At 34.1% G+C, this 17706-nt stretch overlaps 1 protein-coding gene across 1 annotated transcript in view; it reads left to right on the plus strand.

Annotated features, from left to right (window-relative positions):
* Positions 1-8861, plus strand: part of SEMA3C (semaphorin 3C) — a 181006-nt gene extending 172145 nt beyond the window's left edge. The window contains exons 16-18 of the mRNA XM_013979789.3: positions 1402-1469; positions 4050-4180; positions 6094-8861. Coding sequence (XP_013835243.2) covers positions 1402-1469; positions 4050-4180; positions 6094-6507 — 613 coding nt within the window. The 3' untranslated portion in view covers positions 6508-8861. The remainder of the gene's footprint in view (positions 1-1401; positions 1470-4049; positions 4181-6093) is intronic.
* The last annotated feature ends 8845 nt before the right edge of the window (positions 8862-17706 follow it).

Here is a 17706-nt window from a genome sequence, read left to right on the forward strand (position 1 = left end):
GCTGCACCTGTGGCATATGGAGGTTTCCAGGCTATGGGTCTAATTGGAGCTGTAGCCACCGGCCTATGCCAGAGCCCACAGCAATTCAGGATCCGAGCCACAGCTGCGACCTACACCACAGCTCATAGCAATGCTGGATCCTTAACCCACTGAGCAAGGCCAGGGATAGAACCCAAAACCTCATGGTTCCTAGTCAGATTCGTTAACCTCTGAGCCACGACAGGAGCTCCCTGAACTCCCAATATTTAAAGAGCATTCCCTCCCTTCTCTCTTACAGCAATGTCCATAACCATGATTCATTACAAAGAGATATTTTTTGATTTGTGCCACCATGTAATGCAGTCAAAACTAATGTAAATAATGAATATGACTCTAGAAATTAGTTTAAAAATAATTTAAAACTTTTATTTAATAATGACCAACTTAACAAAGAATGTAACTAAATTTTTGAAATGCTTCAGTTGGTGATAGATAACAGCTAATTGCACTGAATGAACCTTAATTGTATCCTGAATAAACTTTTTAAAAATTTATAAGAAATATTTTGGGGACAAGTAGTGAAATTTTAATATAAATATATATTATATAATATTATTAAATAAATACTGATATCTTTATTATGATAATAATATTATGTAGGGAAATTACTTATGCTTATGTATACATTAAAGGGTAAAACATTATATCTGCAACTTAATTTCTAAAGATTTTCATATTTGTGCATACACAGTATATACATGACATATACTTACATATGAGAGAAAAAATAAGTATGTCAAAATACAGCAACTTCTAAATCTAGGTATACCATCATTCACTGTACTCATATATCCACTTTTCTGTAGTCTTAAAATTTTTCAAAATAAAAACTTGAAGGAAAATGCTTATTCTAGTAAATGAAAATTTTGCTTAACTTTATGTTAAATATTCATGTTCTTTGTGCCACTTGTTCTGGAAACTTTTACTGTATCTGGAATGGGTTAGAAAGTATTGACTTCTATAAGAAAAGTATACTTATTTAAGAAAAAATAATGAGGTAGCTGCTAGTGTGTTTATAGTTTGGAGATTGTCATCTTAGAAAATTTTGTAGGAATATCTCTAAATAAAAATTTACACCGTTAATTTGGAATCTAGCCTTTACCCAGGATGTGCACATAATAGTAGGTTCATCTATCACAAGTGGTAGATGGGGAGAGGCTGAATTAATTTGGATTGAAAACAAGGTTAAGTTCCCACACTGTCTTTGAAGTATTGAACAATAAGTGTCAGATAATCAGGCCCCTTTTCCTTATGAAAACTTAGGCAATCAAATAATTGCAAATTTTAAAATATAGTCTCTTAAATGTGATATAATTTTCAATGTTAATTCTAAGTCATTTTACATATTTCTACACTTTACAGGAGGAGCCGAAGACAAGATGTAAGACACGGAAATCCATTGACTCAATGCAGAGGATTTAATCTAAAAGGTATTAAAAGTGAGAGTGGTCAAACTTGGTAAAGAGTAGCAGTGTTCCGTATCATATTTCTGTGAGGGTAACCTCATAATAGATTAAAGTATGTCATTTTGCAGAGAGATTCACTATAAAAATGAGTGGAATTCATATATTGAAATTAAAAATTAAATTTTATTTGTATGTATACCAAGCATTTTGAAAATCAAAAGTCTGGGAACAAAACTTGGGGATGTTATTAGCATGTAGGTCTTTCACACAGATAGTAATTATTGATTTTCTTAGCTATTATTTTCTTTCTGAAGGAAAAAAAAAATACTTATTTTAATTTACCACTGAAGACAAAAATAACACTTTGGTTTTTTTTACTGTGGTAAATTATATAAAAAAATTGACTATTTTAACCATTTTAAAATGTACAGTTCTGTGGCATTAAGTATATTCACAGTGTTGTGAAACCAGCATCACAATCCATGACCAAAGCTTTTTCATTCTCCCAAAGGTAAACTCTATACCCATTAAACACTAACTCCCTCTTCTTGCTTCCTCAGCTTCTGGCAATCCTGTTCTACTTTCTGTCTCTATGAATCTGACTACTCTAGATACTTAAATAAGTGGAATCACACAATATTTGTCCTTTTGTAACTGGCTTATTTCACTTAGCTAATGTCTTCTTCAGGGTTCATTAATGTTGTTACATGTGTAAGAAAATTTTTTCTTGTTTAAGGCAGAAACATAATCCAATGTGTGTATATATCACATTTTGTTTATCTCTTCATCCACTGATGAACACTTGCACTGCTTCCACCTTTTGCCTATTGCAGATAATCCTGCTCTGAACATGGTTATACTATAGTGCCTTGTTTTTACCATTTACAGCTACTCCATATACTTTTGGCAGTCCAGCATTGTATCTTACAGTTAATTTAATTTCTTTCTCCCCATCCTGACCTGGAGAGATCTTGTTATTACACTTAGTCTACTAATTCCCTCCCCCACCTCCACCCTACCAACAGAGGTGCCTCCAGGCAGACCTTCTTCCTGGTTCACCAAGATACTACAGAGGTACTGTTGCTAACAATTAACACAGAGACTCCTGTTGCTAATCTTTTTAAGTCTGGATGTTTTTTGTTTGTTTGGTTTTTTTTCAAGAATGACTTTCTTGTTTCTGACTACACTAACAAGAAGAAAATTAAGCCACATTTTGCTTAATTGTTCCATACATCTAATTGAGGGAGTAAATCCAGATTACTGTTTCTCTATTTACTAAGTATTTTGTAAATCTGTACGTCAGTTCTTCATAATAGTTGTAGTAGTTATAGTGATAAGAATATTGACAGTGAAAGTAATGATGAACAAACACTGATGTTGATTTTGTGTCTCAATCTGAGCTAAGTGCTTTTTCAGTGGATTATCTCACTTAATAATCAAGAACTTGTACTAGGATCTATTACTATTCCCACTGCTTTATGAATGAGAATTCTGTCCGTATTTAAGCTACCATATAGTTATACTAAATACTCTTCCTAGTTTAAGAATTTCAGTAAAGAATCTGTCTGGGGAGTTTCCATTGTGGTGCAGTGAAAACAGATCCGACTAGCATCCATGAGGATGCAGATTCGATCCCTGGCCTCACTCAGTGGGTCAGCGATCCAGTATTGCCATGATCTGTGGTGTAGGTCACAGACTCAGTTCAGATCCCGCATTGCTGTGGCTGTGGCCAGCAGCTGCAGCTCCAATTCAACCCCTATTCTGGGAACTTCCATATGCCATGTGTTTGGCCCTAAAAAGTGGAAAAAAAATAATTTACTAAGATAGGATACTTGTGAGAGATGCAAGCAGGCAGGGCAGGCAAGGAGGCTCTGCCCTGAGGATTAGGTGGGATAAAAAAAGAAATAAATAAAAATTAAAAAAAGAATCTGTCTGAAAGTATGTTTTAGAACCAAGTAAAACCGAGACACAGAGATTAAATAATTTCTGTGAGGTTACACAGCCAGTGCTGGTGAAGTAAGGATTTTATCTCAGGCATCTCTGATTTCAAACTTTTTCTCAGCCACTGCATCTCACTGCACCCACTCCTTGCTTTTTTCCTTTTTCCAGTGTTTATAAACTTCATCTATATCACGTTGAGTATGGAATTTAGGAGTAGAATGAATCTGACTTCATTATTGCTTGGCATTTACTAACTAGGATATGTTTCCTCATTCTCACAGCTTAATTTGTTCAACCATGAAAAGGTGACAAAATTCATAAGGTTGTTGTAATAATTCAATATTCAAGGTGATGTTAAATACATTTTTAATTAAAAATTAATTCGTTTTACACATAGTTGATTTACACTGTTGTGCCGATTTCTGCTATACTTTAAATGCATTCTTGTATAGACATTGATTCCTTTATATCTTTGTCTCTTTCCCTTTAAACAAACCAGGTAAACAGTGTGTAATAGTCAGCTTGTTAAATGATGAAGACTAGCTTTGGGGGCTGCCATAGCTGCTCACAGTTTTATAGAGAAATAAACATTCATATAGGAGAATATGCTTCAAATTCCATTACTTCTCTTTCATTCTCGCTCCTTTTATTTTTGCTCTTCAGCATATAGAAATGCAGCTGAACTTGTTCAGTATGGAGTAAAAAATAATACCACTTTCCTTGAGTGTGCCCCTAAGTCTCCACAGGCATCTATCAAGTGGTTGTTACAGAAAGACAAAGACAGGAGGAAAGAGGTGAGTAACACAGCAGAACAGCAGTCAATCAGGGCTTTTGAAAAAGCATTAAATCACCATCCCTCAGTGAGGTTCAGATTAAATGAAAAAGGAAAGACATATGAAGATCCTTTAATGTATTTGGGATGACAAGTGCCACTTTCTTTAAAATCCTTTGTCCATAGAGTTGATGGATTAATTAGAATTCCTCTCTGCCTGCCCACCTCTATAACACAATGATTAAAACAAGAGCTTGGGCATTCAGATGGGGGTATTAATGTGAGGAAGCACTTGTAAAAGAAACAAATGTGTGCAAATCCAGAAGCCAAATTCTCACACAACAGCACCTTTGTATGATTCACAGGATAAAATGGGCTTTTAAAAAACGTTCAGTTTTCCTCAGAAAGAAATTACACTAGACTATAGCCTTTATGGTAAAGAGCATTTTTCTGCTATGTGGTAAAGCTGTTTCCATTGCTTTACTGTTCATCACTCTTGGGGTTTTCTTAGGTAGAATGTGAAATCACTATGGGACCATTGCCTTTATATAGTGATTTGTAAAAAAAAATCCTAGATTTTCAAATAAAAGGACACTTACATTAACATTTCATCAGTGGTAAAGACTCCTTTAAAAGGGAAACAATGTAAAATAGAATAGGGTGAAATGCTATAAATAATGAATTCTAAAATATTGATGTCAAATTGTCCTGACAAATAAGAAGATATGAAGAAGTATGTGTATATATATATACACACACACATACACATGTATATACACATAAGTATATATGTGTGTATATGTGTGTGTGTATATATATATATATATATAGCTTTAGTGTAGCATAAAATGCAGTGTATTAGCAGTACATAATACAGTCTGATGGAGTGAAGGGAAAAATTGAGGCTTCTGCATTTGTGTGTATTCTGTTGTATGGTGTTCACATACCACATATAGGTTAATAAAGGGTATGTAAAGTGAATACAACCCCAAGCTATAGAACATAGGCATTGCGTCAGAGTTACTGAAAAAGGTGTTGGCTCTTTATGAGAAAATACTTTTCAACTCTTAGACCTATATATCCAAAGATGCTATCAGCTATTCAAGAAATTTTGTGTCCTCTGTCACTGGAATATTAAATGATTGGCTGATGACAACTTGCATAAGATGAGACTTAACTATCTGGAAGAAAGATGAGCTAGATGGACTTCTAGGCCTGTTCTTGCCCCAGAAATCTGTAATACTAAAAAAATTAATTTTTTCTTTAATAAAAATATTATTTGAAATCTATTTTCTTTGCTATTAAACCTGTCATCAAATAAGTCTTAAAATGTCACCAGTCTATTTTTTTGTGTGTGTGTCTTTTTTAGGGTACACCCGCAGCATATGGAGATTCCCAGGCTAGGAGTCAAATTGGAGCTCCAGCTGCCAGCCTACACCACAGCCATAGCAATGCCACATCCGAGCTGCGTCTGCAACCTACACCACAGCTCACAGCAAGTGCCAGATCCTTAACCCACTGAGCAAAGCCAGGGATCGAACCTGCATCTTCATGGATGCTAGTCAGATTTGCTTCCACTGAGCTACAACAGGAACTCCTAATTTTAAATTGATGTGGCATATAAAAATAATTTCCTTACAAGGTAATGGGTAGTTGTCATAATGTATGATTATTATTATTATACAGAGACAATTCTTAGGCTAGAACATGACATATAGACATGAACCATGCTTCTATGAAAATAGACTTGGTCTAGATATCCTGTGGAAAAAAAGGCAATATGACTTACCAGAAATTTGTGTCCACTAAGAAGGAAAGCTGATTAGGACTCAATGCTTTTGCAAAATTTGTGAAAGACAGCAGTATTCTCTCTTGCTGGTCATATCTTTCTAGACAATTTAGAGTTGGGTTTTCAGAATTTTGTCTCTCTTTTAGGTCAAGCTGAATGAAAGAATCATAGCCACTGCACAAGGACTCCTGATCCGCTCTGTTCAGGATTCTGACCAAGGACTGTATCACTGCATTGCAACTGAAAACAGCTTCAAGCAGACCATAGCCAAGATCAACTTTAAAGTTTTAGATTCTGAAATGGTGGCTGTTGTGACAGACAAATGGTCTCCATGGACCTGGGCCAGCTCTGTGAGGGCTTTACCCTTCCATCCAAAGGACATCATGGGGGCATTCAGCCACTCAGAAATGCAGATGATTAATCAGTACTGCAAAGACACTCGGCAGCAACATCAACAAGGAGGAGAATCCCAAAAGATGAGAGGAGACTATGGCAAATTAAAGGCTCTCATTAATAGTCGAAAAAGTAGAAATAGAAGGAATCAGCTGCCAGAATCATAATGTTTTCTTAAATGGGGCTTATGCTTCCATTAGTAAATGGCCTGTCTTCGATGATTAAATTTTGAACAAAGAATCTTGTGCTTTACCCAGGGGAAATTCCTGAGAAAGGTGGTTACTCACTCCTACGGTGAATGTTACATGAACTGAAATGAGCATGCATTTTCTTGTATAATATTGACTAGCACTAGACATGGCATGGTCCTTATGGTGCATATAAATATTTAACTTAACCTAGATTTTATTTATATCTTTATTTACCTTTTCTTCAAAATTATTATGGTGGCTGTAAAACTAGATTCTAACATCCCTTAATTGAATGAGGGCTATAACCTGATCTTCCTGCCTTGCTTTAAGGGTTTAACTTTCTAATTGTCAATCATTTGTAGGAAAAGACAAAAGCCAAGTTCACAGTTCTTACATAGAAAAGTTATATCGATGCATGTGACACAGTAGTTGTCAAAAGAAATGTAGAACAGGAAAAAAAAAAGACAAGGAAGAGAGAATCGAAAAGTTGTATAAAACATGAGTGATTCATAAAATGATAATGTGGAGTTTATATGCTTCTAGTGAAATGTATTTTTGGTTACTTTTAAGACGGTAAAAATTGTCAGTTGCTGATATCTGTTATTGATCTCTGTTCTCTTATTTCAGGAAGATAAAAAGGAACCCTTACTATTAATATCTTTAAATTGGTATTATATCAGTGAAACATTTAATTTTATATTCTTATGTTACCATCTTCCAAAAAAAGAACTTTCTTTTTTGAAAGTTATTTAAGTTATTCTAGACTCAAAGAATATGATATTACACAGTGTAATTGATTAATGTGTTTATTCTAATTTTCTAGTCTTGTGGCAAGTTAATTCAGAAGAAAAACTTTGAAATATCAAACTTGTGTATGAGACCTGAAACTGTCAAAATGGAAGGAAAAAAAAAAAAACAAGGTAGAAAATTCAATTTTATTGACAGAAATTTATTAAAAATGTGACTAATTTTTAAATTTCAATAATTTCAATGATTAACTCACTTTTGTTTCTTTACCAACCTTAGATATCATACTGAATTTTAAGTCACCAATTCATTTTTTTTATGAATTGTGTCATATATGCTGAAGAGATTCTCATTTTGTGGAGAAGTGAAAAAAATTCTAATTTGAACAAAGTTATTTTATTTTATTTTAAATGAATGTTGGTACTTTATGTTCACTGGTATATTAATACAAACGTGGTAAGTTTGTGAAAATAACTATCTTCTGATTGTATGTTTGAATCCTTTTATTAGAATAATTTAATATTGACTTTTTTACTCCAAATAACAATTAAATGGGAGAAATATGAAAATTTTCTTTGAATCCTCATATTTCTTTTAAAAACACAACTTTGGCTTTTTTACTTTATATACTTTTAAAGACATTTTCATGTTTCCAGGTGCAAACAGAAATTATATAGCTAATCAAAATCTAGTACAAAAGTTTTATATGTAGTTAACAATCCATGAAGAAGTCTAAAGTGTCAAGAACTAAGATTATTGTCAAAATGAATGTATCACTGACAGAATCTAAGAATATGATTTATTATTTAAGTGTTGGTAAATTATAATCTTATAAGAGGAGGCCTCAATGGGGCAAAAATAGCAGTTAACATACAAAACATTAATATTGTTTATTCCAAAAAACTATTGAATAAAAACTATTGTGTATGATTCTAAAGTAGTTTCTAAAGCAGTTTATTATACAAATAGTTATTTCTCTTCTCATGCACAAATAGAAATGTGTATAAAGCCAAAACCACCTTTTGTGTTTATGGCCTATCTATTCTATTTATAGAGTTGAAAGTAAAATTGTTTTAGACTCAGAGGATAGGGTAAACTATGCAAGTCCCCTTCCTTCATGTAAATGCCAACTGATTGACAATAAGGATGTTTAGTTCTATAATATTATTTGTGCTATTTAATACCTTCTACTTTGAACATTATTAAATTGTATATACTTTTACTACTTTCCTTTTAAAATTATAGAAATTCTTCTTGAACAACACTGCCAAATGGAAAGAAAATTTTTTTCTGAAAAATATTGTTAACATATACTGAATGTTGGTGGTTGATTGGTTGCTTTTATTTTGTGTAGTTTAACAGTTCAGTGACTTGATATGTTTTCCATTTGGATTGTACATAAAACTTCGTAGAAATGCACTTTTTTTTTCAAAGTGTAGTTTTGTGAATAGGTTTTAGCATGATGAAACTGTCATTACAGTGAATGTTCATTCTGTGTAAGAAAATGTAGTTAGCACAGTAATATTTAATTAGATATTGGAGAAATCATGTGCCTGGCAAAATAAAATATGTTGAATTCCCAAGGATGTCTTTAACTTTCCTTTTTATTGTAGGGTTTATAATTGCTTGTTGACAGGATAGAATCTACTGACTCTTGAAATTGTTTTCTTTTTCTAAGTTTTATTTATTTATCCTTTTTTTGTGACAGAAATATATCTAGACATTTCGAAATTCAAAAGTCCTAGAAAGATATACATGGAAAATTCTTCTTGTATTACTGTCTCCTTTATGCAAATCCTACCCACAAGCATTCAGTGTTGTCAAGTTCTATGTGTATTTCCACATTTTATGCACAGCAAGCATCAAATTTGTTTTCTCTTTAGCAGGTACTGTTTATCCACTCACATCTGTAGACACATACTCAGACTTATGTCCACAGTGGAAAATAAAAAGTATAGATTGTAAGTGGCTTGGGCTTCGGAACCAGCCTGCCAGGATTTGAATCCAAGCTTAGTGTCTTATGGGAAAATTATCAAACTCTCTTTGCCTTAGTTCTCAGGTTCATGTCAGGACAGAATATATTATATAAAAGAATTCAGTAAATATCTTAATGTTTTCTTTAGTTAGAAAGTGACAATGGTGGCCAAAAAGAAAAAAAAAAAGAGTCAAGTTTAAATGTTTTAAGAAGGAAATAAAAAAAATTAAAAGTGAAGGGAACAGGCACAGACATAGATAATAGACTTGTAGGTTGCCATGGGAGAGGGGAGTGGGATGGATGGTGAGTTCAGGGTTAGAAGATGCAAACTATCACATTTAGAATGGGTAAGCAATGAGATCCTACTGTATAGCACAGGGAACTAGATCCATCTCTTTGGGTAGAACATGATGGAAGATAGTTTGAGAAAAAGAATGTATATTTTTGTATTACTGGTCACTATGCTGTACTGCAGAAATTGACACGACATGTAAATCAACTATATTCTAATAAAAATTTTTTTGAAAAAACAAGTGAGGGGAAAGAAGCCACAGGAAAAGAAACAACAAAAAATAAAAGTAGTCTCTGATGATTCTGCACTACTCCCTATCTGCTTCATTATTTCTCAGTATCTCCCTCGTTTATGCTTAAACTCAACCTTCGTTTAAAATAATTTAAATTTATTTCTTATATTTTTATGTATTTCAGATGCTTTATGCCTTCTACTTAAGTGAAAAATTTTTAAGAAAAAGATGAGTTTCCTAGATATATTCTTTTAAGCTAAAGTCAAGAGATATCACAGCTTTGTTCTGCAGCATAGTCAAGCCATTGAAAACTTCAGTCTAGATGAGATAAGCAGCAAAAGAAAAATCGTCACTTAACCAGTGACATTCAGAATTTCTTTGAATTTTCTTTAAATTTTATGCATCAGCTTTTCATGATGACAAAGCTGTGGAAGACTTGTGAAAAATAATTTTTATTTTTTTCTTGAGTTTTTCCCACCATCCTTTTATCTAGTCACCTTTTGCACAAGGATACAAGCCCCTCTGCAAAATCAAAACCAGTTGCAACAAATAATGTGTAAGTGCCATTCAGTGAACTTTATTGTCAATGACTTGTTTTTCCTAATGGCCCTCTGATGTGTATTTCAATTTTTATGGTTTCATAATGATGTTACTTTCATGGTGCACAGGTATTGAGAATTGGAAGAACTAGGTCTAAGATAAGAAAATGCCATGTCCTCTTTAGTGACGAATGTATTTGTCTGTTCACCTCATAAAATATTACTTTCCACACAGTTTGAATTGTGTAATTCTCAGGGCTATTATGTTGCCATGCTTGAGTGTTACTAAAATAAAGTGCTATTAAAGAATGAGATTATAACAAACACGTTAAAACTGTTTATTCTATGTAAAGTTACCTTTCAACCCCCAAGTACAAAAGCTGGGTGAATTAGATTCCTTAAGTATTTTTTCTCTGAATATTTATATAAAAATATCATCCAAACATTTCATGAGATCAAAAACATAATTATTTCTGCATGACTAAATGGATATGTGATGGAACTATTATAAAAATCGGAGCCATTCCTATTGTTTCTCTGGATATTTTTCAATATACTTACGATCCTAGGCTCATAACGGGATACAATGAGATGAAAGGAGTTTCCTACTTTCATTGGTCTTTTTGACATGTTATTTCTACAATTCTACATAGGAAAGTAAAGTTATAACCTCTTATCTTTCTCATTTTACTATTTGAGGGTGGGTCTGCAGAGTGGGTGGTTAATAAACATCTTCACTTCTCTGCTGCATCATGGCTCATCAAACAGAGAACTTGGACCTTCAGAATATCTTTGAGTTGATGTGAACTCAATTATAAGCTGTGGTTTGATGTTGAGAGTCAGCTTGGCTCATGAATAAGAAAATCACCCAGGGGGAAAAAAAATTGAGGAGGTATCACCCAAGGCACATCTGCTTGGGACATTCAGTGAATCCCCAGTGATATTTTTGCATACACAGATGTATATGTGTTGTATCCACAGATTATGCACTCCAAGAACCACAAATTAGCTATATTCATTTTTTTTATTGTTTCAAAATAAATCCCAATTTCTGCTTTAAGTACCCATTCCAATTTATCAATTTAAAAATGATAATAGCCTGGGAATGTTATGTCCCTCTTGAGGAATCGTTGCTTTCTCTAAAGTTGGAATTACAATACTATCTTTCACAGATAGTAGTTGTGAAAATTAAGTGAGTTAATGCATGGAATTCTTACAGTGCCTGACATATAGTAAAAACTCAATAAGTATATGCTATTATTTTTCCATCAGGAAAGCAAAACTACTTCAAGTATTTGCCCATTTGTCATTCTTTTACCTCAGATTGTATCTAAATTGTTCAACAGATATTTAATGTTATTTATCTAGATTGGCATCTATAGTGGCAGCATTTTTCTATTTAACTTTAGCCAACAGTTCATAGGTATTTTTTGAGTTGTCCCTTCCTACTCATGCAAAGCAGGTGAGCTTTTTGTTATGTCCAAACACACTTACAGAAATAGAACATTTTATTCGCTATTCTTGCATCATTTCAGGCCACGCACACCTGAAAATGCTAGGAAGTGTGGCTTGGTGTGTATCTGTTATTTGTCATTCCAGGATCTTGTACCTTCTCAGGACACAAACCTAGAAGTGAAGTAGAAATATAAGCATCACAGCTCTATGTTCGCACTATCTTTTCCCCTTAATTCACCCTTCATCATTGTGGCCACAGACAGCAAAGATTACTAACTGAATATCTCCCAGGAGCTTGACTGGTAGATTTCAGCTTTTGGCACTAAGTACCCTCAAGAGAATTTTGAAAAGCTACGCAGTCCTGAGCACATTTATACATTAACATTTAAGTTTTTAAGTAGTTGAAAGAATGAATTTCCAGTATGATATGAATTTGGACATTATAAATAAAAATTATATTACTCTCTAAAATGTAAGATGCATGTAGCATGTTTTCCTTTTCTTAGTTAAATTATCTATGGGTGAAATAAGGTTCAACCAAAATGCCTTTTTTTTTTTTTCTCTTAATGGCCACATCCAGGCCAGGGATTGAATCTGAGCCACAGCTGCAAGCTACACTGCAGTTGTGGCAAAGCCAGATCCTTTAACCCACTGTTCCTGGCCAGGTATTAAACCTGTGCCTCAGCTGTGACCCAAGCCACTGCACTTGGATTCTTAAGCAACTGCACCACAGTGGGAACTCCCCAAAATGGTATTTCTACTTTTGTTTTTAAATATGAAAGTGTGAGGGTGGTTGTGAGGGTTAGAATCATATTCAAACATAAATTGTTGATAACATTCCTACCACATTATTAGGATATTATTAATTGAATTAATGTTCTTGTTACATGCTTTTTTAAGACCCTTCCACTTCATTCAGAAGCTCCTGTGTGAATTTGTTGTCTTTACTATAGTTCCTATTTTCTTATCCCTCTGCCACTGTCCAGCAGACACTCTGATAATCATTATCATGTTATACATCTTACGGGTATTCATTTTCAACCCTGAATTTTTATATTCACAAATCAAGATCAGGCTCTTGACTCATTCTTTCCTCAAGTTGAATTTCTTCTCCATTTATTTTGTAACCTTCAGTTACTGGAAAAAGCTGGCTCTCCTAGAACTTAGATTTATTCATCCTGATTATTAGCTGCCATCTACAATGTTATGAACTTGACTTTTATCATAAGGGTCCTCTATATTCCAATTCTATAGCCTCCTGTCACTTATCTCCTGCCAACCTTCCACACATGGTAAATCCTGTCTGAATCCATATTTGTTAAGAAGGCAAACTATATATATGCTGAAACAACCCACAGCATCCACAGCTATAACACCATAAAAACTACCAAAATTACCATCCTCATAAAAATACTATTTATTGAGCATTTTCTGTGAGCACTCCTATATAAAAGTCCACATTGTACAAAATTATCTGCTTCCTTTATAGGTCCTTCTGAAGGTATTAGTCTGTTTTATAAATGGCAAAACCGAAAGTCTGATGCATTTAGAGACTTCCCCTGAGTTAAATAACTTTTTAATGGCTCCAAAGCATGAAATGCAAAGAGTTTATCTCCAAACATTAAGCATTTTCCATATTTCATTACCTAGAGTCTCACCAAGGAGACTTTCCAGTAAAAAAAATACGCACAGTAGCCGTCATAATTTATAGGACTCTGGGTCATATATAGCTTAGGCCATGGAGTCAGAATGCCTAGGTTCAACTTTCTAACTTAATACTACCTAACTTTACAGGTCTGAGATCACTAGGTAAATATCAATCTCATGAGACTGTCAAAATCAAGATAACTCATGTACAGTTCTCAGAAATTACATGATATAAAAAGAGTATCAGATAGCATTGGCTATCTTATGACTATGTCCTTACCTAGTGAAAATATTTATTAATATTTCACAAAATATTTATTGAGCACCATGAAGGAAAATTCAAAAAGGTGAAAAAAATCATGCAAAGATCAGAAGAAAACAACATTTCAAGCAAAGCCACAAGCCAGTAAAAGCTCTAGGACAAAAACAATTCTGGAAGATTTGAGGGAAAGAAAAGATGACCTGAGTTGTTGGATCTAAGTGAAAGAGGAGAAGACAGGTATGAGATTGTATCTAAAATGTGGAGAAACCAAGCCACTTGGGTGCTGATAACTATGGGGAGTGTTTAGATATGATTCTAAGGGATGCAAAAGTCGTAGAGGCAGTGATGTCACTTGAGTGATTTATATTCAATATGAAACATTTCCGGCTGTATTTCAGAGGGCTTTTGAAGGTGAGGCATGCAAAAAAAGAACACATAAAGACCAACTAGGAGCCAAAGACATATTTTTAAAAGAGCACACAACTAGTAGATTTAAATGTTGACTTTCACTCACACAGAGTTATAAACAATTGGTAATGGTCTCTCCTGGAGGGAACTTTTGAAATAGAAGGAAGAGATGATATGAGAGTACTCATCCTCTGAGGTTGAAAAAGAATTGTTGGGGTGATGTGCCCCAGAAGGGAAGAATTGGGGACACCAAAAGAGGTCAAGAGATTGCTCATAGGAAGCCTTAGACGTGGTCCTGGAGCTAGAATATACAGAAACTCTGCCAAGGAAGGATTTATTACCCAGTAATATCCAGAGGAGAATGGATAGGTTAGGTTTCACTACTGAGAATGAAAACAGTCATGGATAAAAATCCAAGAGCCATTAATGACAATGTTGTGTAGATACTTTAAGACAGGCTGGAGTCATATGGCCAGAGGCTATAAATAACTGAGGATGCAAACAGCCTTTATGGATGAGAGTCCACAATAAATAACCTTACTGAAGATTCAATGCATCATGATTAAGAGACCAGCAATTTGTAAAGACCAGCTGCCTTAATAACCCCATTACTTAATCCTGATTTTATTTACTGGGCAAGTGGTGCAGATTTATCCTGTGTTTTAGAAACAAGTTGTCTAAATGAATGAGGACAGCCTAGAGAATGGAGTGTGTGGTAAAATATCCTTTTTCAGAAGGTTGAAATTTCAATGCATTTTATATAGGAACTCAAATCTTTAATGCACTGGTGTCAGCCTTGAACCAATTATTCTGAAATTGTTACAATTCCACACAATGGACCTTTCCCTGCCCCAGATGACTGTTTTCTTCTGCGACATAAAAAGGAGAAACCAAAAGTTGCTAGAAAGATGATCTCTGAACTGACTTCCTTAAGACGGCTTCATCAGAAACTGGCATTGAGGCTTTGAAAATGGAGGGAAATCCAGATGTCCTCTCAGGAACAAAACTATGGATATTTGTGGATAAAAATATGCATGAAAGATGAATTTGAGGAAGGGAAAGGAGGAATAACAGACAGATTCATTTCTGTACCTCTTCTCAAAGAGCATTACCTTGCACCATCCCTTTCTCTACCACCACAAAAACCACCAACTTGGGTCAATAAAAAATTATTTACAGCCAGGGGAACAACAAGGGAAGTGCTTAACATTTTCTGAGATGGCCAGAATTTTTTTTCTTTTTTTTAGTTCATCAGGAGATATAATAGAAGCCTTTTTGCAGACTTCTTACAACACTTGAATTTAGGGGAAAAAATTGCAGTTCTGTGAGGCTTTCATTTACTTTCCCAGTTTGGTTTACCCCCTCTTGCTGTTCCACATGGCTTGTTCATACATGTTACAGCCTCACTCTGTTTATTAATATTTAAGCTGTTTTTCTCTCTTGCTAACTACAGTGTGAGCTTTTCATTTTAATAATTTTTTTTTTTTTTACTCCTAGTATCTACGACATTTCAGACTACACAGTAGGTACTTAAAACATTAGGGCCTCCCCTTTTGATAATTATAGTAAAAATAGGGCCTTCCTTTTTTGATAAATTATAGTAAATCCTTTCATATCCTAATATCTAATGAATAAGGAATTTATACAATATACTGCAATACAGATTTCAGGATATGAACAGTCATTGGTTTGAAAATTCATTATGGTAACTAGAACACTCACTAAAATTTATCAACATACCATGTACCTCTATGTGAGAAATTAATAAACCCGTCTCGGTTTTACAAGAGAAGGCTAGGAAAAATTTAAAATATTTGTGAATAAAACGTGACAACAATCAATTTTGTGTGTGTGTGTGTCTTTTTAGGGCTGCACCCATGGTATACGGATGTTCCCAGGCTAGGGGTCAAATTAGAGCTGCAGCTGCCAGCCTATGCCACAGCCACAGCAATGCCAAATCTGTGTCATGTCTGAGATCTATACCACAGCTCACAGCAACGCTGGATCCTTAACCCACTGATTGAGGCCAGGGATTGTATCTGTGTCCTCATGGATGCTAGTCAGATTCCTTTCTACTGAGCCACAGTGGGAGCTCCAAATTATTTTTTAATATTTCAAGGGCAACAAGAGAGCACAATTAAAATATCTACTTTGTTCTATTAATGTTCTATTAGCTTTATGTCAGTATAGCTAATAATTCGGTAGATCATCTAATGTTCTATTAGCTATATGTCCTGTTTTTTTGAGTAGTTCATCTAATTCCCTCTTTTTCAGTAGTTCATCTAATTCCTACTTCAATACTGTTTTGGTAGGCATTGTTATAAGAATTTCGTAGACAGAAAAGAAGCCCAGAGATGCCGCAGCTAGCAAGTTGTTGGACTGGGAATGAAAACCACATTGATTTTTGTCCCATATCACCCACGAAGTAAGTGTTGAGAGGAGAGTCAGAGGGAAGGTTCCATGATGCAGAAAGATCATGGAATGGGCTGTGGAGAATAGAATTCCCATAAGTTAAAGTGGAGGAAGAAAGACATTTCTGGAGCTTCAGAGTTGGGAAACATAATGGATATGCAAAAAGGAATTCACTGATTAATTCTGAGAGTTGAAGTTATGGATGAACATAGATAAAATTAGATGTGTGTGTGCAAGTGAATAGAATAAATAATGAAATAAACATGGTTTGCTCTTTGTTTTTGAGAAGGATATATTTAAGAAGGCAGAAATGAGAGGCAAACATTTACTCTAGCTGCCCTAGCTGCTTCTCAGAGGAATTTGAAGGGAGAAGATACCACTGAGAGTCGAAAAGTTTAACATGGGAGAAGAGTAATGAACACATCTTTTTTCAATAACTCAGTGGACACACTGAGGCTAGGTTTTTATTGCATATATGTGTCAAAACTAAGAAAGCCTTTGGTATTTAGATGTGAGTTAACTGAATAATTGTTGAATGGAGTATAATATTGCCTACTTTGTGCTTTATTTAGGTTTTTAGAGAAATATTACTTCTACCGCTGATAATAATAATAATAATAATAATGACAATATATCTAACATCAATGGGATGCTTATTAATATGTTGCTTATGTGCATTATCTTGTTTAATTCTCATCTTCAAACTCAGGAACTGCATACTACTATTATTTACCTTCTTATAGAAGATGAAACCAAGGCATTAAAATATTAAGAACTTTAACATTAATAAGAAAGTATAATATTCTAAACTATAATATTCTGTTACATTAAAATGAGTTATTCATAGGTGCTCTATGAGACTTAAGTAATCTTCAATGTTGTTGATAAATTTTGATGGGAAATGTGATACCTACAAATGAGGACTTCCAGCTTTGTCTTCCTATTTATAGACACTTGTCTCTGAAGGTGGTATAACTGCATGCTAACTGATTGAGCCACTGGAGTTCCTCTCTGAAGATTGTATGGTTTAGCATAGCAGAATTTCTAGTAACTACCAAGTGTTCCAACAACAATTGCTGTGCCTCAGGACATCATTTTATCACAAGGAAAATCAATTATTAAAATTAGTTTAAAATTATACTCATGTGTAGAATTATTCAAAATATTTGTTCACAATTCAATTGGGAAAATCTTCCTGACAAATGT

Source organism: Sus scrofa, chromosome 9, assembly GCF_054392235.1.
Source record: "Sus scrofa isolate SSC_HxYL_T2T_F1_AM1 chromosome 9, Sscrofa_HxYL_maternal_Yorkshire_Landrace_v2.0, whole genome shotgun sequence".
Classification (NCBI taxonomy): Eukaryota; Metazoa; Chordata; class Mammalia; order Artiodactyla; family Suidae; genus Sus; species Sus scrofa.